This window comes from Coregonus lavaretus (assembly GCF_964263955.1).
Source record: "Coregonus lavaretus genome assembly, chromosome: 32".
Classification (NCBI taxonomy): Eukaryota; Metazoa; Chordata; class Actinopteri; order Salmoniformes; family Salmonidae; genus Coregonus; species Coregonus lavaretus.
In genome coordinates this window covers 35,082,137-35,107,707 of record NC_140019.1, presented here as the reverse complement: position 1 = coordinate 35,107,707, position 25,571 = coordinate 35,082,137, and the positions used below count along the sequence as shown (strand labels likewise).

At 44.5% G+C, this 25,571-nt stretch overlaps 2 protein-coding genes across 3 annotated transcripts; one reads left to right on the top strand and one right to left on the bottom strand.

Moving 5' to 3' along the window:
- Positions 1 to 8,333: 8,333 nt before the first annotated feature.
- LOC311107903 (sterol-4-alpha-carboxylate 3-dehydrogenase, decarboxylating-like) lies at positions 8,334 to 19,598 on the bottom strand. 2 transcript variants are annotated; one of them, XM_084150501.1, is made up of 8 exons: positions 19,558 to 19,596; positions 19,294 to 19,352; positions 18,968 to 19,129; positions 18,656 to 18,802; positions 18,323 to 18,451; positions 17,494 to 17,636; positions 13,802 to 13,904; positions 8,334 to 9,360 (listed from the first exon to the last, which is right to left on the bottom strand). In XM_084150501.1, the coding sequence occupies exons 2-8, from the start codon at positions 19,312 to 19,314 to the stop codon at positions 9,028 to 9,030; spliced, it is 1,038 nt and encodes a 345-aa protein (XP_084006627.1). In that variant the 5' UTR covers positions 19,315 to 19,352; positions 19,558 to 19,596; the 3' UTR covers positions 8,334 to 9,027. The 2 variants fall into 2 exon arrangements, with proteins under 2 accessions (XP_084006627.1, XP_084006626.1); XM_084150500.1 differs by having other exon boundaries at positions 19,294 to 19,598.
- A 418-nt stretch (positions 19,599 to 20,016) lies between these two features.
- Positions 20,017 to 24,022, top strand: cetn2 (centrin, EF-hand protein, 2). Its single transcript, XM_084149966.1, has 5 exons — positions 20,017 to 20,355; positions 21,084 to 21,245; positions 21,528 to 21,656; positions 22,254 to 22,391; positions 23,152 to 24,022. Exons 1-5 carry the CDS (start codon positions 20,353 to 20,355, stop codon positions 23,239 to 23,241), a joined length of 522 nt encoding a protein of 173 aa, XP_084006092.1. The 5' UTR covers positions 20,017 to 20,352; the 3' UTR covers positions 23,242 to 24,022.
- The last annotated feature ends 1,549 nt before the right edge of the window (positions 24,023 to 25,571 follow it).

Genomic DNA, 25,571 nt, shown 5'->3' with positions numbered 1-25,571 from the left:
AACATAATTTCTCAACGTAGGGTCTTAGAAGCAGGGTTCGAGATGTTCATGAAAACCTTGTCTGCTTGCTCTTTCTCCCACACACAGTGCATTCGGAAAGTATTCAGACCCTTTGACTTTTTCCACATTTTGTTACAGACTTATTCTAAAATGGATTCAATACTTTTTTCCCCTCAGCAATCTACACACAATACCCCATAATAACAAAGCGAAAATAGGTTTTTAGAATTTTTTTGCAAATGTATTAAAAATAAAAAACAGAAATACCTTATTTACATAAGTATTCAGACCCTTTGCTATGAGACTCGACATTTATCTCAGGTGCATCCTGTTTACATTGATCATCCTTGAGATGTTTCTACTACTTGATTGGAGTCCACCTGTGGTAAATTAAATTGATTGGACATGATTTGGAAAGGCACACACCTGTCTATATAAGGTCCCACAGTTGACAGTGCATGTCAGAGCAGAAACCAAGCCATGAGGTCAAAAGAATTGTCCGTAGAGCTCCAAGACAGGATTGTTTCGAGGCACAGATCTGAGGAAGGGTACCAAACAAATTCTGCAGGATTGAAGGTCCCCGAGAACACAGTGGCTTCCATCATTCTTAAATGCAAGAAGTTTGGAACCACCAAGACTCTTCCTAGAGCTGGCCGCCCGGCCAAACTGAGCAATCGGGGGAGAAGGGCCTTGGTCAGGGAGGTGACCAAGAACCCGATGGTCACTCTGACAGAGCTCTAGAGTTACTCCGTGAAGATGGGAGAACCTTCCAGAAGGACAACCATCTCTGCAGCACTCTACCAATCAGGCCTTTATGGTAGAGTGGCCAGACAGAAGCCACTCCTCAGTAAAAGGCATATAACAGCCTGCTTTGAGTTTGCCAAAAAGCACCTAAAGACTCTCAGACCATGAGAAACAAGATTCTCTGGTCTGATGAAACCAAGATTAAACTCTTTGGCCTGAATGCCAAGCGTCACATCTGGAGGAAACCTGGCACCATCCCTACAGTGAAGCATGGTGGTGACAGCATCATGCTGTGGGGATGTTTTTCAGCGGCTGGGACAGGGAGACTAGTCAGGATCGAGGCAAAGATGAACGGAGCAAAGTACAGAGAGATCCTTGATGAAAACCTGCTCCAGAGCACTCAGGACCTCAGACTGGGGTGAAGGTTCAACTTCCAACAGGACAACAACCCTAAGCACACAGCCAAGATAATACAGGAGTGGCTTTGGGACAAGTCTCTGAATGTCCTTGATTGGCCCAGCCAGAGCCCAGACTTGAACCCGATCAAACATCTCTAGAGAGACCTGAAAATAGCTGTGCAGCGACGCTCCCCATCCAACCTGACAGAGCTTGAGAGGATCTGCAGAGGGGAATGGGAGAAACTCCCCAAATACAGGTGTGCCAAGCTTGTAGCGTCATACCCAAGAAGACTCGAGGCTGTAATCGCTGCCAAAGGTGCTTCAACAAAGTACTAAGTAAAAGGTCTGAATACTTATGTAAATGTGATATTTCTAAAAACCTGTTTAAGTTGGAAGTTTACATACACTTAGGTTGGAGTCATTAAAACTTGTTTTTCAACCACTCCACAAATGTATTGTTAACATTTACATTTTACAGACGCTCTTATCCAGAGCGACTTACAGTCAGTGAGTGCATACATTCTTATTTTATTTTTTTCATACTGGCCCCCCGTGGGAATCGAACCCACAACCCTGGCGTTGCAAACGCCATGCTCTACCAACTGAGCTACATCCCTGCCGGCCATTCCCTCCCCTACCCTGGACGACTCTGGGCCAATTGTGCACCGCCCCATGGGTCTCCTGGTCGCGGCCGGCTACGACAGAGCCTGGATTTGAACCAGGATCTCTAGTGGCACAGCTAGCACTGCGATGCAGTGCCTTAGACCACTGCGCCACTCGGGAGATTGACTATAGTTTTGGCAAGTCAGTTAGGACATCTACTTTGTGCATGACACAAGTCATTTTTCCAACAATTGTTTACAGACAGATTATTTCACTTATAATTAATTGTATCACAATTTCACTAAGTTGACTGTGCCTTTAAACAGCTTGGAAAATTCCAGAAAATTATGTCATGGCTTTAGAAGCTTCTGATAGGCTAATTGACATAATTTGAGTCAATTGGAGGTGTACCTGTGGATGTATTTCAAGGCCTACCTTCAAACTCAGTGCCTCTTTGCTTCACATCATGGGAAAATCAAAAGAAATCAGCCAAGACCTCAGAAAAAAAATTGTAGACCTCCACAAGTCTGGTTCATCCTTGGGAGCAATTTCCAAATGCCTGAAGGTACCACATTCATCTGTACCAACAATAGTATGCAAGTATAAACACCATGGGACCACGCAGCCGTCATACCGCTCAGGAAGGAGACGCGTTCTGTCTCCTAGAGATTAACGTACTTTGGTGCGAAAAGTGCAAATCAATCCCAGAACAACAGCATAGGACCTTGTGAAGACGCTGGAGGAAACAGGTACAAAAGTATCTATATCCACAGTAAAACGAGTCCTATATCGACATAACCTGAAAAGCAGCTCAGCAAGGAAGAAGCCACTGCTCCACAACCGCCATAAAAAATCCAGACTACGGTTTGCAACTGCACATGGGGACAAAGATCGTACTTTTTGGAGAAATATCCTCTGGTCTGATGAAACAAAAATAGAACTGTTTGGCCATAATGACCATCGTTATGTTTGGAGGAAAAAGGGGGTAACTTGCAAGCCGAAGAACACCATCCCAACCGTGAAGCACGGGGGTGGTAGCATCATGCTGTGGGGGTGCTTTGCTGCAGGAGGGACTGGTGCACTTCACAAAATAGATGGCATCATGAGGAAGGAAAATTATGTGGATATATTGAAGCAACATCTCAAGACATCAGTCAGGAAGTTAAAGCTTGGTCGCAAATGGGTCTACCAAATGGACAATGACCCCAATCATACTTCCAAAGTTGTGGCAAAATGGATTAAGGACAACAAAATCAAGGTATTGGAGTGACCATCACAAAGCCCTGACCTCAAGCCTATAGAACATTTGTGGGCAGAACTGAAAAAGCGTGTGCGAGCAAGGAGGCCTACAAACCTGACTCAGTTACACCAGCTCTGTCAGGAGGAATGGGCCAAAATTCACCCAACTTATTGTGGGAAGCTTGTGGAAGGCTTCCCGAAACGTTTGACCCAAGTTAAACAATTGAAAGGCAATGCTACCAAATACTAATTGAGTGTATGTAACTTCTGACCCACTGGGAATGTGATGAAAGAAATAAAAGCTTAAATAAATCATTCTCTCTACTATTATTCTGACATTTCACATTCTTAAAATAAAGTGGTGATCCTAACTGACCTAAAACAGAGAATTTTTACTAGGATTAAATGTCAGGAATTGTGAAAAACTGAGTTTAAATGTATTTGGCTATGGTGTATGTAAACTTCCGACTTCAACTGTGTGTATATATATATATATATACACAGCTGCGGGAAAAAATTGAGACCACTGCAAAATTATCAGTTTCTCTGGTTTTACTATTTATAGGTATGTGTTTGGGTAAAAATAACATTTTTGTTTTATTCTATAAACTACTGACAACATTTCTCCCAAATTCCAAATAAAAACATTGTCATTTAGAGCATTTATTTGCAGAAAATTACAACTGGTCAAAATAACAAAAAAATATGTAGTGTTGTCAGACCTCGAATAATGCAAAGAAAATAAGTTCATGTAAATTTTTAAACAACACAATACTAATGTTTTAACTTAGGAAGAGTTCAGAAATCAATATTTGGTGGAATAACCCTGATTTTCAATCACAGCTTTCATGCGTCTTGGCATGCTCTCCACCAGTCTTTCACATTGATGTTGGGAGATTGGGCTGGCCATGACAGGGTCTTGATCTGGTGGTCCTCCATCCACATCTTGATTGACCTGGCTGTGTGGCATGGCGCATTGTCCTGCTGGAAAAACCAATCCTCAGAGATGGGGAACAATGTCAGAGCAAAAGGAAGCAAGTTTTCTTCCAGGACAACCTTGTACGTGGCTTGATTCATGCGTCCTTCACAAAGACAAATCTGCCCGATTCCAGCCTTGCTGAAGCACCCCCAGATCATCACCGATTCTCCAACAAATTTCACAGTGGGTGCGAGACACTGTGGCTTGTAGGCCTCTCCAGGTCTCTGTCTAACCATTAGACGACCAGGTGTTGGGCAAAGCTGAAAATTGCACTCATCAGAGAAGATGACCATAATCCAGTCCTCTACGGTCCAATCATTATGGTCTTTTGTAAACCTCAGCCTGACTCTTCTTTGCTTCTCATTGATGAAGGGCTTCTTTCTAGCTTTGCATGACTTCAGCCCTGCCCCTAGGAGCCTGTTTCGAACCGTCCTCGCCGTGCACTTCACCCCAGCTGCCGTTTGCCATTCTTTTTGTAGGTCACTTGATGTCATCCTACGGTTGTTGAGTGACATTCGAATGAGTTGGCGGTCATCCTGGTCAGTAGAGAGTCGTTTTCGCCCTCTGCCGGTCAGTAGCTTTGTTGTCTCCAGTGTCTGCTGCTTGACTTTGTTCTTGTTCTTATGAACCGCCACATTGAAATTCTAAGGATGGAAGCAACCTGACGCTCACTGTAACCATCTGCCAGTAAAGCCAGAATTGAACCCTTCTTTTCCTCACTCAAAACTTTCCTTTTCAACTCTTTTGGCATGGTCAATAGTTATTTTTTGATTAATATTACTTTTGAGGTACTATTAGCACTGTTTTTGCCATCCAACTGGTCCTATTGCAAGAGGATAGTGATGACCACAGCAGTGGTTTTTATACTTTTCCTCGTTAAATAAGATTTGGTTCATGTGATCATCTAATCAGTACCTAATTCAGTAGAATGAGGTGTGCCTGTGTTGGAATTCAACAGCCACTGGAATGGAATGGCTGTCATACATGTAGAGATGCTGATTTAAGAAAAATGTACAGTGGTCTCTTAATTTTTTCCACAGCTGTGTATATATATATATATATATTACACAATTCACATTAAACACAAACGGCTAACTCACATTTCTCCTCAGGAAGCAAATTAAAATTGTAATAAAACGTTGTTAAGATTTTTCCTTATCTAAACGACATGCAAAGTTAACCTTATGCAAAATAAAATGGAGTGCTGCCAAATTCACTGTGCAAATGACCTCCCAGTGGTAAAATGTAAATCCTGAGGCAGTGGAATCGCTCTTTCCGAATATCTTCTGGCGGTGATGACAGACCAACTAGACTGAAGACAGGCATAGATACTGTATCGATCATACATGATACACACCATACATTTTACATGATACACACCACCAGCGCACACACACACACACACACACACACACACACACACACACACACGTTAAATGATCAATGATAAAGCTACGGTAAGGGAGTAGCAGGATGGAAACTCTTCTGACAGACAGACTGACAACCATGGAAACAAGGCAGAGAGAATAATGGTTCTGAGAGGACAGACAGACTGACAACCATCACACGTCTGTCAGGGTCTGAGGAGTTAGCATAGCATAAACAGTTAACATAACATAAACAGTTAGCAAAGAATAGGATTGATTATATATGATCTATGCTGATTCAAAAAGAGAGGGTCAAGAGAGAGAGAATCCACATTCTAAGCCCTGACAAACGTGGCACAAACTAACCTCATAAAGTAACAGGAGTAAAAAAAAGTACCTACTTTCACTGGATACTGTATCCACAGACTGTCTCCCAAACTGTAGAGAATCCCACACAGTAGATTGAGAGCAGGTGAGAGAGAACAGTATAGGTCAAGACTGATAGGTGTTGGAACAGGTACGGGCGTGGACACAGACTAGCTCAGCCAGTCAGAGGCTATGCCACCCCCCAGGGTGGGTGGGTGTGTAGGGGGGGGGGTGTGTGTGTGTAGGGGTGTGTGTGTGTGTTTGTGTAGGAGTGTGTGTGTGTGTGTGTTTGTGTAGGGGGTGTGTGTGTGTGTGTGTGTAGGGGTGGGTGTGTGTGTGTGTGTTTGTGTAGGGGGGGTGTGTGTGTGTGTGTAGGGGTGTGTGTGTGTGTTTGTGTGTGTTTGTGTAGGAGTGTGTGTGTGTTTGTGTGTGAGTGTGTAGGGGTGTGTGTGTGTGTGTGTTTGTGTAGGTGTGTGTGTGTGTGTGTGTGTGTGTGTGTGTAGGGGTGTGTGTGTGTGTGTGTGTGTGTAGGGGTGTGTGTGTGTGTGTGTGTGTGTGTAGGGTTGTGTGTGTGTGTGTGTGTAGGGTTGTGTGTGTGTGTGTTTGTGTGTGGGTGTGTGTGTAGGGGTAAGAAGTGAGTTTCATTTATCACTTATTTCCCTCTCTTTTATCACATACCTGAGAGCCTGGTGAGCAGGAACATACCTGGCATAACACACACACACGTTGGGTCCTAGAAGACTGTTTCTCTCATGCTTACTGGATAGGGACACACAGTGCACGCATCATCAGAAAGAGACAGAGACATCAACACATCTGAGAACAGTGACTGTAGCTATTCTCTAACAGAGACATCAACACATCTGAGAACAGTGACTGTAGCTATTCTGTAACAGAGACATCAACACATCTGAGAACAGTGACCGTAGCTATTCTCTAACAGAGACATCAACACATCTGAGAACAGTGACCGTAGCTATTCTCTAACAGAGACATCAACACATCTGAAAACAGTGACCGTAGCTATTCTCTAACAGAGACATCAACACATCTGAGAACAGTGACCGTAGCTATTCTCTAACAGAGAGATCAACACATCTGAGAACAGTGACTGTTCAGTGACTATTCTCTAACAATTGGGTCACACTTTAAAGTCTACTGTCCTTCAAAGTGTTTCACAATCCCAAAGCAAACACCAGGACTGCTATTTGCTTTGTAACGTTACAAGTTCAATAAGCCTCTCTATTTATCTTTCAAACTACAGCCAATTATGTTCTAGCCACATTAAAACATGCCTCATCTTGATAGGGTCTGTTTAAGTTAATAGCGGTCTGTTGAAAGACAGACCTGGGTAACACTTTCAGAGTCAGCTGACCTATGAATGGGTAAACCATGGGACCTTGAGGTGCAGACGTAGGCAGAACAGGGTGCTAGCTCACAGATGAGTGTGTGTGTGTGGACACTTTCTCAGAGCACCTGCGTACTCCAACATCTACCATCTGCTCCAAAGCACAGTTGTCAATAGCAACATAATAAATGAACACAGTTGTCAATAGCAACATAATAGATTAACTCTGAAAATGAGTGTCCACACCAGATAGTGTTCCAAGTCTACAGTACATAACCCCACCCCTATTTAGCTACAGAAACAATCACACACATACCATGCATACGTTCCATACCGTGCATAAGTTCACCCACCCTTTTTTAAATGGAATAGGGTGGGGACTTGGGAGGGATGTCCATTTACTCAGTCATACAGGTTCACTGTAGTAGAGAGAGTAAGGATGAGGAAACTGGTTGGTTTTAGTGCCCAAGTTTCACTTCAGCTGATAGTCAGTGTAAACTGTGAAGTCTATTGAACAACCTTGCGCTTTTCTCAACCCCCCTCATCCCGCTCTTTGAGGGCTAAACCAGTTGAACGGCTAAGCCTAGCAGCAGTGACAGTCTCACCGTGGCTCATTATACTAGAAGGAATGTCAGGCATTTCAACCTAACCACCGCCCTCCATCTTTCTTCCGCCCGCCCTCCCACCTAAACAATACCTTTCAGTGGAATCAGCTTTAATAAGCGTTACATGTGACAATGTGTTTACGAGGAAGTCATGTCATTGTGACAGTAAGACAGCTGGAATGTAGAAAAAGGAGAATGACGGAGAGAGAGACAGAGAGAGAGAGGATGGAGAGAGAGAGAGACAGAGACGATGGAGAGGATGGAGAAAGGATGGAGAGAGACAGAGAAAGACAGAGAGAAAGACGGAGAGAGAGAGAGGATGGAGAGAGAGAGGATGGAGAGAGGAAGGAGACAGACAGAGACTAGTTTCCCATCCCTTTTTCTGTTCTGTGAACTATTGTTCTATAAAATACGTTGCAATACAGTTTGTCTTTGTCTTAAATATATGTCATAGTAACATTAATCCTGTGACATCGGCTTTGGAAAAAAATAAGGATGGGGCTTGCCTGAGTAATGGTGGATAAATGCTTCAAAACATGCAAACATTTTTCTTTAGCTAACTATTTTCTAATGAGGGTAAACAAACGTTGTAATTTATATGTTGACAATGTTGGTTCATATACAAACACATTCTATGTTAGCGTTTTAATAAACAAACTGTACAATGTTTAGATTAAGGGAATGTAAGGCATAACATATTTTATTTGAAATGAACAAACTGCATGATTGATTGTGATTTGTATAAGAAAATAGAAACAAGATATCTGTAGAGGGAAAACAGTCACAGTAAATGTATCACTCATACATCAAAATGAGTGCTCATGAATAATGGTAAGAGGAAGTGCTGGAAACATCTCCATGTTAGATTGTGTATCCTCATTCCACAGAGAGAAGAAATGTGTGCTGCTCTCTATTGGTGAAGAGAGGTACTGAAGCCAGGCAAAAATGGAGTACAGAAAGTTCTAGAAAAGGTGAGTGTTCACAGATCCTCATACAGGCCTACAGACATTATGAGAGAACACACTCATTTCAAAGGCTCATACCCCCAGTTAGTATTATGGGCCAAAAAATATATGTGAGTTTGAAAGAAAACTTGTTTACCTAAAGAACAAGACTTAAGACACTGGTGAGAATATGAAACACAGTCCGTCCCTTGGGGTTGAATCTTAACTTGAGAACTGTACACATAACTGCCAGCTTAAATGTTTTTCAACCATTGACATCAGTGCATTATTTATGTGCATAGATCTCAAGTTAGGATTTAGCCGTGAGGTTCCATACCACTAGCCTTGAATCCAAACTGATATTATCCATTTCACCATTGTTTCACAGAGCATATCAGTATGGTTTCTAGGCTACCATATTGCAGGTATAGCCATCAGGCTCCATGACGTAGATGAGGATAGCTCGCCACCGTGCGTCTGATCCCGTCCCTTAGACTAACCACAGGCTTGTACCCCATGTCCTGCTTGGCTCTGGAGCAGCTGTAGAAGTGGTGTGTACCTGCCAGGGCCACCCTCATGGGGGTGAAGGTGGGCTTGAAAGCCACTAGGGGGCGTAGTAACAGAGACAGCAGCCACAGCAGCAGAGCTAGCCCGTAGACTAGTGTGTAGGGAAGGTGGTAGCGCGGCGCAGCATAGCCCAGACCTACTAGAATATCTGACATGAAGTCCCAGAACCGGACAGGCTCGTCATTAGTGATGTGGTACGCCTGGAGGGGGAGGAAGACCAGTCAATACGGATTGAGAAAATTGACAGAGTTAGGGTAAGACATTCCTATTCATTCTCTGTAGCCATACATTGGCTAGAACCTAATCTTGTCCACCAGCCACCTCATTCTTTTTGGAACCGTCTGGTTTCACAGCGCCTCAGAAAGGGACTTGAATGGAGCCTATGGCAGGAGCGGGAAGAAAATCTAGCGGGAGTTTATTGGCTGATCTCTCAGTCCATCACCATCTGGCACAGGAATGGGCAACTTTGATGGGGGTGGGGCCACAACAAATCAGAACTCATCATGGGTCTGCGTACTATATGATATAATATCTGATTCAGACTGACTAACAAAATCAATAGGGCCCCCCCGGCCAGTAATAAAAAGTTTAGATAACTGGTCACTAAACTAACTTAGCAATCTAAAAAAAAAAATAGCTGACATGGGCTAATTGACTGACATAAGAGAAAAACTGCAGATGCACAACCAAATTTCGAAATTGCACTTTCTAACTCGCAACTGTAAGTTGCGACCCCGACTGAGTTCCCCCAAAAAAGTTGCCGATCCCTGATACAGCATAACCCTTAGAACCTCCCCTCTACATTGTGGATATCAAAGTGCAAGCAGTGCAAGTGATTTACTGTAGGCTAAACAAGGAAGTGAGTTCAGGAAATCGGAAAGTACAGCACCAGTCAAAAGTTTGGACACACCTACTCATTCAAGGGTTTGTCTTTATTTTTACTATTTTCTACATTGTAGAATAATAGTGAAGACATAAAAACTATGAAATAACACATATGGAATCATGTAGTAACCAAAAAAGTGTTAAACAACTCAAAATATTTTATATTCTTCAAAGTAGCCACCCTTTGCCTTGTTGACAGCTTTGCACACTCTTGGCATTCACCTGGAATGCTTTTCCAACAGTCTTGAAGGAGTTCCCACATATGCTGAGCACTTGTTGGCTACTTTTCCTTCACTCTGCGATCAAACTCATCCCAAACCATCTCAATTGGGTTGAGGTCGGGGGATTGTGGAGGCCAGTTCATCTGATGCAGCACTCCATCACTCTCCTTCTTGGTCCAATAGCCTTTACACAATGTGTTGGGTCATTGTCCTGTTGAAAAACAAATGATAGTCCCGATTGGCGCAGTGGTCCAAGGCACTGCATCTCAGTGCTTGAGGCGTCACTACAGACCCCCTGGTTTGATTCCAGGCTGTATCACAACCGGCCGTGATTGGGAGTCCCATAGGGCGATGCACATTTGGCCCAGCGTCGTCCGGGTTTGGCCGGTGTAGGCCATCATTGTAAATAAGAATTTGTTCTTAACTGAATTGCCTAGTTAAATAAAGGTTAAAAAAAAATATATAATAATAATAAGCGCAAACCAGATGGGATGGCATATCGCTGCAGAATGCTGTGGTAGCCATGCTGGTTAAGTGTGCCTTGAATTCTAAATAAAATCACTGACAGTGTTACCAGCAAAGCACCCCCAAACCTCCTCCTCCATGCTTCACGGTGGGAACCACACATGTGGAGATCGTCCGTTCACCTACTCTGCATCTCACAAAGACACAGCGGTTGGAACCAAAAATCTCAAATTTGGACTCATCAGACCAAAGGACAGATTTCCACCGGTATAATGTCCATTGCTCATGTTTCTTGGCTCAAGCAAGTCTCTTCTTCTTATTGGTGTCCTTTAGTAGTGGTTTCCTTGCAGCAATTAGACCATGAAGGCCTGACTCACGCAGTCTCCTCTGAACAGTTGATGTTGAGATGTGTCTGTTACTTGAACTCTGTGAAGCATTTATTTGGGCTGCAATGTCTGAGGCCGGTAACTCTAATGAACTTATCCTCTGCAGCAGAGGTAACTCTGGGTCTTCCTTTCCTGTGGCAGTCCTCATGAGAGCCAGTTTCATCATAGTGCTTGATGGTTTTTGCGACTGCACTTGAAGAAACTTCTTGAAATTTTCCGGATTGACTGACCTTCATTTCTTAAAGTAATGATGGACTGTCATTTCTCTTTGCTTTTTTGAGCTGTTTTTGCCATAATATGGCACACCTGTTAATTGAAATGCATTCCAGGTGACTACCTCATGAAGCTGGTTGAGAGAATGCCAAGAGTGTGCAAAGCTGTCATGAAGGCAAAGGATGGCTACTTTAAAGAATCTAAAAAGTAAAATATATCTTCGATTTGTTTAACACTTTTTTGGTTACTACATGATTCCATATGTGTTATTTCATAGTTTTGATGTCTTCACTATTATTCTACAATGTAGAAAATTGTAAAAAGAAAAGAAAAACCCTGGATTGAGTAGGTGTCCAAACTTCTGACTGGTTCTGTATGCATCTTAGAACTAGTTTTCACATATAAACTTTATATGCCCAAACTCAATTAATTGAGCTTCCCAAAAATAACCCTAACCCATAAATAATATGGCCGCTGTGATGGAACATTAATTTGAATTGCCGAATTTCAGAATTTTTCCAAGTCCCATCTAATACAGCTGTAGCAGGCTCTCCCTCTCCCGCCTCGATTTTAGCCCACACCCCTTTCAAGTCCCACTTTGTTGCACTGTATTTCCAGGCTCTATATCGACAGCTTGGGACTATAAAGGTTCTATCTGCATTTTTTGGTGAAATTGAGTAATTGACATAACCTTGTTCTGTTCAATGTTCTCTACCTATATAGTGCTCTAAATACCTCAATTTATGTTGTTAAGTTCAAAATAATTTCTGTTCAAGTTCTGAATATGCAATTGAGGACGCCGTTTGTTAGAACCAATGTTCCCTCAAAAAAATGTGAGCAAATGTAAGGTCTGCTGAGTGCAAACTTGAAGGTTATGAAATTCTGTGCAACTTCCGGCGCGCGATTACTGTGAACACTGAGGCTGTACCTGCTTTAAGTTACAGTTTTAACAGTGGCCATTTGATCATAATGTAGGCCGTTCAGAGAGGCCTACCATCAAAAACAATAGAGAGAAATGCATCCCATAACATTTAAATATGGAAATAGCTGTTCTATCATTCAGCCTACAGTAGCAGCCAATGTGTGGTGTTCAATGTAGGCCTACATTCCATGATACTTTTTTTTTTTTAATATGCAGGGCTTGACATTAACCTGTTTATCCACTTGTCCTTTAAACAAGGAGGTGACTGAAAATGGTGTTTGATGCAAGAAACCTTAACTCCTGAGTGGCGCAGTGGTCTAAGGCACTGCATCGCAGTGCTAACTGTGCCACTAGATCCTGGTTCGAATCCAGGCTCTGTCGCAGCCGGCCGCGACCGGGAGACTCATGGGCGGCGCACAATTGGCCCAGCGTTGTCCAGGGTAGGGGAGGGAATGGCCGGCAGGGATGTAGCTCAGTTGATAGAGCATGGCGTTTGTAACGCCAGGGTTGTGGGTTTGATTCCCACGTGGGGCCAGTATTTAAAAAAATATGTATTCACTAACTGTAAGTCGCTCTGGATAAGAGCGTCTGCTAAATGACTAAAATGTAAATGTAAATGTAAACCACTTTACAAAATAAAATGCATTATTATTCCCATACCATTATTACAGAGAATCAGACAAATTATGCTACGCTCTTCCTCTTGGCTACTTAGCTTATTCAAGACCATCTCAAAATACAACACTGCCCCTTTAAGACATAAAAAAAAGCTCTTTACTTGACTGGCTTTTCAAAGATGGCTAGAAACGCACAGGTTTTGTGCTCTTGTAGGAAGCAATTATTCCCCCATTGTTGACTAGAAATGAGCTATAACTGGGCTAATAACTCACTAACTAGCAAAGGATATGAACAAATGTGTACACGTGGTTACATGCAGCACTCGTTTTGATCTCAAAACAAGCGCACCTCCTCGCGACCGCTCATACTGTAGCCTAAACATTGTCCAGTTCAAAGTGAAAGGCACAGATCCATATATAGCAATGGCTATTTGCATATAGGCCTACTGCAGCGCTGATTGGTTATGGCGCACCGGTCTGTGTAGAGTACTTGCCTGACTCGTGCCTGTCAATGCAATATAATCCTACTCCAATGCGCTCTGCCTGCAAGAAAATCTCTTGCATAGTTAGTTTTGTTTCCGTATGTTACATTGAAATTGGCTAACATTGCGTTGATTCGATCACAATTCCCACAGTAAAGGGAAACGTTGATAGTGTTAACTAAAGGGGAAAACTCAAGAAAGGTGAGTGAAGTTCAATCTCGTGCTTCTCTGCAAGGGTGGATATTTCTTCTGTGCAGCAGTCCGATTGAGAGCAGCGCGCCCACGCGTAGTTTAGAGGGAACATAGGTTAGAACCCAACAAATATTGTGTGAGTGCGAAAGGAATCTCTTTCTTCGAACACAGAACAGTTGACCCTATTGGTCATCATCACACAGTTGCACAGTGCAGGCAGGTCTACCATATGAGCTAGGACATATAGAGGGTTCCTACCTTGCCACAGATAGGAGACTCTGGCCTCAGACTCTCAGCTGCCAGGATGTGTCCATGAACCACATTCTCCACAAAAGTGAAATCCACCAGGTTACAACCATCACTAGAGACAGAGAGAGAAGACCGAGGCAGAGAGAGAGACAACATCAACAAGGGCAGCCCCATATTTACATGTACGTCATTTAGCAGACGCTCTTATCCAGAGCCACTTACAAATTGGTGCATTCACCTTATGACAGCCTGTGGGACAACCACTTTACAATTTAATATTTTGCTAATTTTTTAATTCATAATTTATTTGTTTTATATATATATATAAAGAATCTCAAAAGTAAAATATAGTAGAAGGATTACTTTTATACTATCCCAGGTATTCCTTAAAGAGGTAGGGTTTCAAGTGTCTCCAGAAGGTGGTCAGTGACTCCACTGTCCTGGCGTCGTGAGGGAGCTTGTTCCACCATTGGGGTGCCAGAGCAGCGAACAGTTTTGACTGGGCTGAGCGGGAACTGTGCTTCCGCAGAGGTAGGGGGACCAGCAGGCCAGAGGTGGAAGAACGCAATGCCCTCGTTTGGGTGTAGGGACTGATCAGAGCCTGAAGGTAAGGAGGTGCCGTTCCCCTCACAGCTCCATAGGCAAGCACCATGGTCTTGTAGCAGATGCGAGCTTCAACTGGAAGCCAGTGGAGTGTGCGGAGGAGCGGGGTGACGTGAGAGAACTTGGGAAGGTTGAACACCAGACGGGCTGCAGCATTCTGGATGAGTTGTAGGGGTTTAATGGCACAGGCAGGGAGCCCAGCCAACAGCGAGTTGCAGTAATCCAGACGGGAGATGACAAGTGCCTGGATTAGGATCTGTGCCGCTTCCTGTGTAAGGTAGGGTCGTATTCTGCGAATGTTGTAGAGCATGAACCTACAGGAACGGGTCACCGCTTTGATGTTAGCGGAGAACGACAGGGTGTTGTCCAGGGTCACGCCAAGGTTCTTTGCACTCTAGGAGGAGGACACAACGGAGTTGTCAACCGTGATGGCGAGATCATGGAGCGGGCAGTCCTTCCCCGGGAGGAAGAGCAGCTCTGTCTTGCCAAGGTTCAGCTTGAGGTGGTGATCCGACATCCACACTGATATGTCTGCCAGACATGCAGAGATGTGATTCGCCACCTGGTTATCAGAAGGGGGAATGGAGAAGATGAATTGTGTGTCATCTGCGTAGCAATGATAGGAGAGACCATGTGAGGATATGACAGAGCCAAGTGACTTGGTGTATAGAGAGAATAGGAGAGGGCCTAGAACTGAGCCCTGGGGGACACCAGTGGTGAGAGCACGTGGTGCGGAGACAGATTCTCGCCACGCCACCTGGTTGGAGCGACCTGTCAGGTAGGACGCAATCCAAGAGTGAGCCGCGCCGGAGATGCCCAACTCGGAGAGGGTGGAGAGGAGGATCTGATGGTTCACAGTATCAAAGGCAGCAGATAGGTCTAGAAGGATGAGAGCAGAGGAGAGAGAGTTAGCTTTAGCAGTGCAGAGAGCCTCCGTGACACAGAGAAGAGCAGTCTCAGTTGAATGACCAGTCTTGAAACCTGACTGGTTTGGATCAAGAAGGTCATTCTGAGAGAGATAGCAGGAGAGTTGGCTATAGACGGCACGCTCAAGAGTTTTGGAGAGAAAAGAAAAAAGGGATACTGGTCTGTAGTTGTTGACATCGGAGGGATCGAGTGTAGGTTTTTTGAGGATGGGTGCAACTCTCGCTTTCTTGAAGATGGAAGGGACATAGCCAGTGGACAAGGATGAGTTGATGAGTGAGGTGAGGTAAGGGAGAAGGTCTCCGGAAATGGTCTGAAGAAGAGAGGAGGGGATAGGGTCAAGCGGGCAGGTTGTTGGGCGGCTGGCCATCACAAGTCGCAAGATTTCATCTGGAGAGAGAGGGGAGAAAGAAGTCAAAGCATAGGGTAGGGCAGTGTGAGCAGGACCAGCGCTGTCATTTGACTTAATATGTCGTCAACCTTCTTTTCAAAATGGTTGACAAAGTCATCCACAGAGAGGGAGGAGGGAGGGGGAGGAGGAGGAGGATTCAGCAGGGAGGAGAAGGTGGCAAAGAGCTTCCTAGGGTTAGAGGCAGATGCTTGAAATTTAGAGTGGTAAAAAGTGGCTTTAGCAGCAGAAATGGAGGAAGAGAATGTAGAGAGTAGGGAGTGGAAAGATGACAGGTCCGCAGGGAGTCTAGTTTTCCTCCATTTCCGCTCGGCTGCCCATAGCCCTGTTCTCTGAGCTCGCAATGAATCGTCAAGCCACGGAGCAGGAGGGGAGGACCGAGCCGGCCGGGAAGATAGGGGACATAGAGAGTCAAAAGATGCAGAAAGGGAGGAGAGGAGGGTTGAGGAGGCAGAATCAGGAGATTGGAGGGAGAAGGATTTAGCAGAGGGAAGAGATGATAGGATGGAAGAGGAGAGAGTAGTGGGAGAGAGAGAGCGAAGATTGCGACGGCACATTACCATCTGAGTAGGGGCAGAGTGAGTAGTGTTGGAGGAGAGCGAGAGAGAAAAGGATACAAAGTAGTGGTTGGAGACTTGGAGGGGAGTTGCAGTGAGATTAGTAGAAGAACAGCATCTAGTAAAGATGAGGTCAAGCGTATTGCCTGCCTTGTGAGTAGGGGGGACGGTGTGAGGGTGAGGTCAAAAGAGGAAAGGAGTGGAAAGAAGAAGGCAGAGAGAAATGAGTCAAAGGCAGACGTAGGGAGGTTAAAGTCACCCAGAATTGTGAGGGGTGAGCCATCCTCAGGAAAGGAACTTATCAAGGCATCAAGCTCATTGATGAACTCTCCAAGGGAACCTGGAGGGCGATAAATGACAAGGATGTTAAGCTTGAATGGGCTAGTGACTGTGACAGCATGGAATTCAAATGAGGAGATAGACAGATGGGTCAGGGGAAAAAGAGAGAATGTCCACTTGGGAGAGATGAGGATTCCTGTGCCACCGCCGCGCTGACCAGATGCTCTCGGGGTATGCGAGAACACATGATCAGACGAGGAAAGAGCAGTAGGAGTAGCAGTGTTTTCTGTGGTAATCCATGTTTCCGTCAGCGCCAAGAAGTCGAGGGACTGGAGGGTGGCATAGGCTGAGATGAACTCTTGCCTTGTTGGCCGCAGAACGGCAGTTCCAGAGGCTACCGGAGACCTGGAACTCCACGTGGGTCGTGCGCGCAGGGACCACCAGATTAGAGAGTGGTAGCAGCCACGCGGTGTGAAGTGTTTGTATGGCCTGTGCAGAGAGGAGAGAACAGGGATAGACAGACACATAGTTGACAGGCTACAGAAAATGGCTACAATAATGCAAAGGAGATCAGAATGAAATGAACTAAGCATCTGGGAAAGCGAGAGAGCGGGGCCTCCTTCACTTACGTTTCACTGAAACACTCAAATACTGTAGAACTCTCCCAACTTCCACTTTAGATTAATAGACTTTAGTTAGTGTCTGGTCTATCAGCGATGTTACCAAACAGACTAGTTCTGTCTCTTGCCTCTAGTTAGTGTCTGGTCTATTAGCGATGTTACCAAACAGACTAGTTCTGTCTCTTACCTCTAGTTAGTGTCTGGTCTGTTAGCGATGTATCATATCCATAAAACTTTAACTTTGGTTGATCCCACTATGTCTAGGGAAGAGTCCATGTTTCATTCCAGTCCTGTGTATGACTGACTGACCCGATGATGAACTTCATCTTGCCCCTGCGTGCCGTGTCGACCAGGATGGGCACCAGCTGGGGGTCCCGGGGGCCGAAGATACCGTGAGGTCGGATGGCCACCGTCAGGAGACCCTTCTCTTTGTCACAGGCCTTCAGAACCAGCTGAGACACCACAGAGAGACAAGATGCAGATAGAGGAGAACATTACTTATTTAATGTGGAGCTGATGTGGAGCATGTAGAGTGTATGTTACATGTATGGATAGGTCAGCATCAATGTCTTAATGTGTAGGCAAGTTCTCCCCCCTAGCAATGCTCTGGTACCATTAACATAACTTTGATAAGGCTATTCTACAAAATAAACAAGCTTCCTCACCTTCTCCTGTTCTATCTTGGTCTCTGTGTAGTAGTGTCCTCACCTTCTCCTGTTCTATCTTGGTCTCTGTGAAGTGGTGTCCTCACCTTCTCCTGTTCTATCTTGGTCTCTGTGTAGTAGTGTCATCACCTTCTCCTGTTCTATCTTGGTCTCTGTGTAGTAGTGTCCTCACCTTCTCCTGTTCTATCTTGGTCTCTGTGTAGTGGTGTCCTCACCTTCTCCTGTTCTATCTTGGTCTCTGTGTAGTAGTGTCCTCACCTTCTCCTGTTCTATCTTGGTCTCTGTGTAGTGGTGTCCTCACCTTCTCCTGTTCTATCTTGGTCTCTGTGTAGTAGTGTCCTCACCTTCTCCTGTTCTATCTTGGTCTCTGTGTAGTAGTGTCCTCACCTTCTCCTGTTCTATCTTGGTCTCTGTGTAGTGGTGTCCTCACCTTCTCCTGTTCTATCTTGGTCTCTGTGTAGTAGTGTCCTCACCTTCTCCTGTTCTATCTTGGTCTCTGTGTAGTAGTCGATGGGCTTCTTGGCGTAGGGAAGGTCTTCTCTCCCATCCTTGATGTCTGTTCCTTCAAACACCACACTGGCACTGCTGGTCAATACCACTTTCTATAGTAGACAGGCAGAAAAACACCTTAACTGTTAGTCCCCTTTACTGACTATCTATTTACTAGATCAGTAATTACATTAAAGAAGGGAGAATGTCCAAGTATTTTAACAGAGCATTTCTTTCATTGAATTGAGTCTGTCTTTATTGTAATATATTGTATGACAGGCCTGTCTGTCTAGTAGTAACTCTATACTGCCCCCTACCTGTACTCCGGCCTCGGTGCAGGCCTGTAGGACAGTCTGTGTCCCCTGGATGTTGACTCTCTGAAACAGAGCCTTGTCATCACTGGCTGGGGCTGGAGAGGCACAGTGGAACACCAGGGAGACATCTTGGAGGGCTGTTAGGAGAGCCTGGGATAGGGACACACAATGATGCCCAGATGCAGACACACACAAGCACACACGAAGACACACACAGGCCTAACATGTACACACAAGGCACAAAGGCCATAGACCCTAACAAGGCCCCAACCAGCTCAGTGCACAGACTCTTCATATACAGACAGACAGACTCACCTGTTTGTCACAGAGGTCTCCCTGGTGGAAGGTGACTCCAGGTAGTTCGTAGCTCTGTCTGATGTCAAACACTGACACAGTGTAGCCCTTATCCAAGAGCTTCTCTACCAGGTGTCTACCCAGGAACCCAGAGCCTCCTATCACTGCACACCGCTTACTGCTCTGTAAAGGGACAACATTCAGTAAAGACAGACAGACACAAAAAGACACACTATGATACAATGAAACTGACAACCATTAGACATATGAGAAGAACAAATAAATAGCCTAAGCATGTGGCACATAGCTCAGAATTGTATATGTTCTTCAACCTACTGCGCACTCACCGGTCGTATGCGCGTGGCCATGGCGAACTGCAGGTGAGTCGTCGGTGTTGGAAGCCAAACTGACAGAGAAATTAGATTATTTGGTTAAAGTTCCCTCGTTCGAAAACAGTTTGACAAGATGTCACATGGACAATTGAAGCATGATGAAGACTACAAGCAAACACCTTTAGGCTATTTCAAGACAAGTTTACAATATAAAGACACACTAATATGCTTTCAAAAAAGTGAAAATGTTTCATCTGTTTTGCAACAATATAAACGGACCCGCGCACAAATATAATAAACCCTGTATCTGCTGAGCGCGAGAGGCGCTCTCGTTGGGTGGACGGAAGTTTGGGTGGAAAGGGGACATGCTCGAACAGCCAATGGAGTGGAGCTACGTCAAAGAACGCCACTGCTCTGACCAACCGGGACATAGTCACAGTGAGACCACACCCACAGCGGGTAGCTATAGGAGTGTAAACGCCCCTAAACCTGATCCTGTATCCGTTTTTATATTTCACACACCTCGGTTTCAGATCAGTTGGCGCACGGAGAACAGATTCTGGATCAGAGCTTCAACGATCAATCCAGCCAATTGTCGTATAGAGTTTTATACCACATGTCCTCAACAACCAATTATCTTCTCGCCCGACTAGATGCACTCGATTTAGCTTGCTCGGCACGTTTATACGAATTGTTTCCATTCTGAATGTGCCAATTTGTATCCCCGGCAGGCAGAATGAGCTAAATCGAGTGCGCATTCACGGGCACTGATCAAAATGACGATAGCACAGACAGAATACTGCGTTCATTGACTGGAAATCTTCATTTTATTTTCTTAATTTCGTAACCAAAAATTATATTAACCATATTATAACATTGTGATATGCTCGACTGATAATAACTGTATATCTGTTATTGCAGACCCTGTAATAAACGGTCCGGTTTTCTGTCTATGATCTCATCCCTGCCTGGATGATAGGAGGAGAGAGAGGAGCGACAGCAACACATTAGACAGAGCACTCTTCAGTAAATCTACGGTTCTCTTGTTGCTGTCTTCGCGAATGATCATCTGAAATGGTGAGTAGGCTAATGCTGGAGCGCAATTAACGGTTTTGCAATTTACATTTTAGTCATTTAGCAGACGCTCTTATCCAGAGCGACTTACAGTTAGTGAGTGCATACATTTTTCATACTGGCCCCCCGTGGGAATCGAACCCACAACTCTGGCGTTGCAAGCGCCATGCTCTACCAACTGAGCTACAGGAGGCCCATTCTGTTTTGATACTCCTTGTGCTTCTGCTACAAATGACAAAAGGCCTCCATACACTGAGGCTACCACAACCGGTATTAACCGTAACTGGCTGTGCGATAGGAATACTAGGCTTGCTTATTATTCACTCATTTGAAGCAAGTGCATATTATCTGATAGGGCTAATAATGGGATGTAAATAATCAGAATGAAAAAAGTAATGATGCATTTTTTCCCATGTCTATGCTAGCCTTCTATTGCCGGCTATCTGTAAATAATCAGCTATAGTGCTAGTCATGATCTCCCTATTTATGCCATGTTTCCCCCAGGCTATCAGACTTTTACATTGAAATGGCCCTATGCAGATACAAGATGATTTGTCTATAAAGATCAATTGAAATCACACCCTTCTAAGGCTTTCCCTGTCTCTTTATCTCCTGGCTGTATTTCAATATTCTGACATAGCTGGACTGAAGGAGATTAGACAAGGAATCCACTTAAGACCATTGAGATGCACCCATCAAGCCTTAATGTGTTTTCTTGTTGCCATCGCTAGGCGACCAGTGTAAAGAGGCCGTCCCTGGGTCCGGTCCCTCCCCCCAGGAAGAAGTCCAGCCCCAAGCCGGAGCTCACTGAGGAGCTGAAACAGGAGATCAGAGAGGCCTTCGAACTGTTCGACACCGACGCCTCCGGACACATCGACGTCAAGGAGTTAAAGGTCAGGGGTCAGAGGTTAGGGGTTATGCACAGGGACAATGTTTGTGTAACGTGATGTACTACAGTACCCATAATGCTTAGTAATACAGTGTCGGTCAACAAAGATAGTCCTGGGGAGCTACGGGGTGGTCAAGCGTTTGTTCCAACTCAGCACTAACACACCTGGTTTTAACCAACTCATCTGTTTCTATCTATCTATCTATCTATCTATCTATCTATCTATCTATCTATCTATCTATCTATCTATCTATCTATCTGTTTCTCTCTCTCTCTCTCTCTCTAGGTTGCTATGAGGGCGCTGGGGTTTGAGCCAAAGAAAGAGGAGATTAAGAGGATGATAATGGAGGTGGATAAGGATGGAACAGGAAAGATCTCCTTCTCTGATTTCTTCACCGTCATGACTCAGAAGATGGTAAGAAAAACAACATAGTGAATAAATAATGTCTGTTTTTGTCATAAATAATTTACACTGTCAGTGTTTAACATTGTAAGCTAAAACATAAACAAAGAGAGTTGCACACACTACATATAAACACCCAATAATTTATTGGGTAAACCACCACCGTTTCGGCATCACTGTGCCTTCTTCAGGGTGATGTCATGAATGCTTGAACCAGGTTATGTAGACAAACTGCGCAATTAGTTCAACCAATGACAATAGTGAGGAGTGTGTCATAATTATTAGGTTAATTAGAATAAATTGAGTGAAACTGTTAAAAGACAATGGTTTACAGTGTGGTTACTACATGATTCCATGTGTTATTTCATCGTTATTCTACAATGTAGAAAATAGTAAAAATAAAGAAAAATCCTTGAATGAGTAGGTGTTCTAAAACCTTTGACCGGTAGTGTATATAGAGTATTTTGTTGTATTACAGGGTATTTTAGTAATATTGTATCACCATGCAGTAATATTGTATCACCATGCAGTAATATTGTATCACCATGCAGTATTGTGTTATTGTATTGTGTTACAGTGTGTTGTAACTGTTACTGTCTACCCACCCAGGCTGAGAAGGATTCAAAGGAGGAGATCCTGAAAGCATTCCGTCTGTTTGATGATGATGAGACGGGGAAGATCTCCTTCAGGAACCTGAAGAGGGTCGCTAAAGAACTAGGAGAGAACCTGACTGACGAGGAACTGCAGGTGAGACATACACATGGACAGCACTGTACACACACACACACACACACACACACACACACACACACCTGGACAGCACTGTACACACACACACACACACACACACATACATGGACAGCACTGTATACACACACACACACACACACATACATGGACAGCACTGTATACACACACACACACACACACACACACACACACACGGACAGCACTGTATACACACACACACACACACACCTGGACAGCACTGTATACACACACACACACACACACACACACACACACACACACACACACATACATGGACAGCACTGTATACACACACACACACACACATACATGGACAGCACTGTATACACACACACACACACACACCTGGACAGCACTGTATACACACACACACACACACACACACACATGGACAGCACTGTATACACACACACACACACACACACATGGACAGCACTGTATACACACACACACACACGGACAGCACCTTTGCCCCACACCTGGAGAGCACTGTACACACACGTGAACATACAGGATGATATGGGATAGGATAGAAGAGCTTTATTTTGTCAAGAAAAATATACTGGTCTACTGCTAAGGCTTCAGTTTAATTGTTTACTGTGAATCTGCCATCCTCCCTTCCCCTGTTCCCTGCTTCCTCTCTCCTCCGTTCCCATCCCTCTCCCCCCCCTCCATCCCTCCCCTCCTTCCCTCCCCTCCTTCCTCCATCCCTCCCCTCCTTCCTCCACTCCTCCAGGAGATGATCGAGGAGGCAGACAGGGATGGAGACGGAGAGGTGAACCAGGGAGAGTTCCTACGCATCATGAAGAAGACCAGCCTGTACTGAGACTGGACCAGGGTGTTGTGGGGTAGAGGGTGGTGTTGGGGACATACAGGGGCAGAGGAGACTGTGGGTTGGTTTTACATGTTATGTACTAGTCAAGTCATTACTCAGTTATCCTGTCCTAGTTTAATTAGACAACTTCCTTTCCTCGTCTCCTTCCTTACTGTCACGACCACTCATCAGTTAGTCTTTATAGCGCTCTGTCTGTCTCTTAGTTAGAATGCTGGTAGAGTCCCAAAACAGTGCTTTCATCTATCAATACCCTTTCACCTTTCATATCTGTTATCGTGAAGGTAAATGGGACAAGGACAGGAAGCTGTTTAAGAAGACTAGGATCAGATACTGCACACAGAAAGATGCCAAACAATCATTTCCATTCCAGAACCTCTACTCTTCTCTCCTTCATGTAGATAGATTTATGTGACGTCAAGGATTTGCCTAAAAGAATCGCCTTGCTCAAACTGATCCCCTTAAACACGTTGCTTGTCTTCGTGCCTGAGTCTCTACCAGAGGGTATGAATCATCAGTTTCAGGGAAGACCCCACCTCCTCTACCCCTAGTCAGCCCCTCCCCTCCAACACCCACCTTGAATCTATTTGAACTCTAATCTAAAGTTGTGAAAGTTGACTGTATTTTTCTTATTCGTATTGTTGTATTGTGTTGTATTGTCTCTTTGAATTATCTACAGTATGATCTCCTGTATTCTGTGTTTTGTACGTATAAACTGTATGTGCAGATATATTGATATTTAAGATATGAATTCATTAAATACCTTTAAGCAGTTTTTCCAGTGTCAGTGTATTCGTAAGACAAGATCATGGTACTAAGTCGCCATGTTCTGACCATAGAGATCCATATACTGTGTCACCATGTTTGATAAGTCTCTAGAAAGAGCGACCACAGAGAGACAGCTGAAGGTGAGCGACCACAGAGAGACAGCTGAAGGTGAGCGACCACAGTGAGACAGCTGAAGGTGAGCGACCACAGTGAGACAGCTGAAGGTGAGCGACCACAGAGAGACAGCTGAAGGTGAGCGACCACAGTGAGACAGCTGAAGGTGAGCGACCACAGAGAGACAGCTGAAGGCGAGCGACCACAGAGAGACAGCTGAAGGTGAGCGACCACAGAGAGACAGCTGAAGGTGAGCGACCACAGAGAGACAGCTGAAGGTGAGCGACCACAGTGATACAGCTGAAGGTGAGTGACCACAGTGAGACAGCTGAAGGTGAGCGACCACAGAGAGACAGCTGAAGGTGAGCGACCACAGAGAGACAGCTGAAGGTGAGCGACCACAGAGAGACAGCTGAAGGTGAGCGACCACAGTGAGACAGCTGAAGGTGAGCGACCACAGAGAGACAGCTGAAGGTGAGCGACCACAGAGAGACAGCTGAAGGTGAGCGACCACAGAGAGACAGCTGAAGGTGAGCGACCACAGAGAGACAGCTGAAGGTGAGCGACCACAGAGAGACAGCTGAAGGTGAGCGACCACAGTGAGACAGCTGAAAGTGGGCGACCACAGAGAGACAGCTGAAGGTGGGCGACCACAGAGAGACAGCTGAAGGTTAGCGACCACAGAGAGACAGCTGAAGGTGAGCGACCACAGAGAGACAGCTGAAAGTGAGCGACCACAGAGAGACAGCTGAAGGTGAGCGACCACAGAGAGACAGCTGAAGGTAAGTGTCAGTCAACCAGACCTGGGTTCAAATACTATTTAAGGTATTTCAATTACTTTCAAAAGACATTTAGAAAGTATTTTAAAATACTTGAATAGACGGACTCAAATACCCTTTAAGTATTTTTTTTAATACAATCAAATAGTAGGCTGTTTATAGAAAATGTTAAAATACTTTCAATTGAAGTAATTGATTTGGGCCACATTATTTTAAAATACTCAGATAGACAGAAAATAAGTATTTAAATAACAACCATGTATTTGAACCCAGGTCTGCAGTCAGCATGTCTTTCGGCTTTATAGTAATTATTTCCATGGACCATGATTAACATTAACATTATTTATTTGAATATGAGAGAACATGCTAGACAACATGTCAGTAAAGAAGCCATTGAAAACGTAATTGTTGTGTCCTTCAAAATAGGTATTGTTACTTTAGTACTGAGGATATTTGCAAACTAATCTGTCATATAAACTACCAGTGGTCGACTCAGGTATGAGTATTGTAGGAGTTATTGGCTGCTGATGCTACTGTTGTCACGCCCTGGCCTTGAGAGCCCGGTTTTCTTTAGTTGGTTTGGTCAGGGTGTCCATTCTATGTTGTGTGGTAATTGAGTCGCCTTCTTTTTACAGAAGGCGAGAGACAGATCGGCATAGTCGG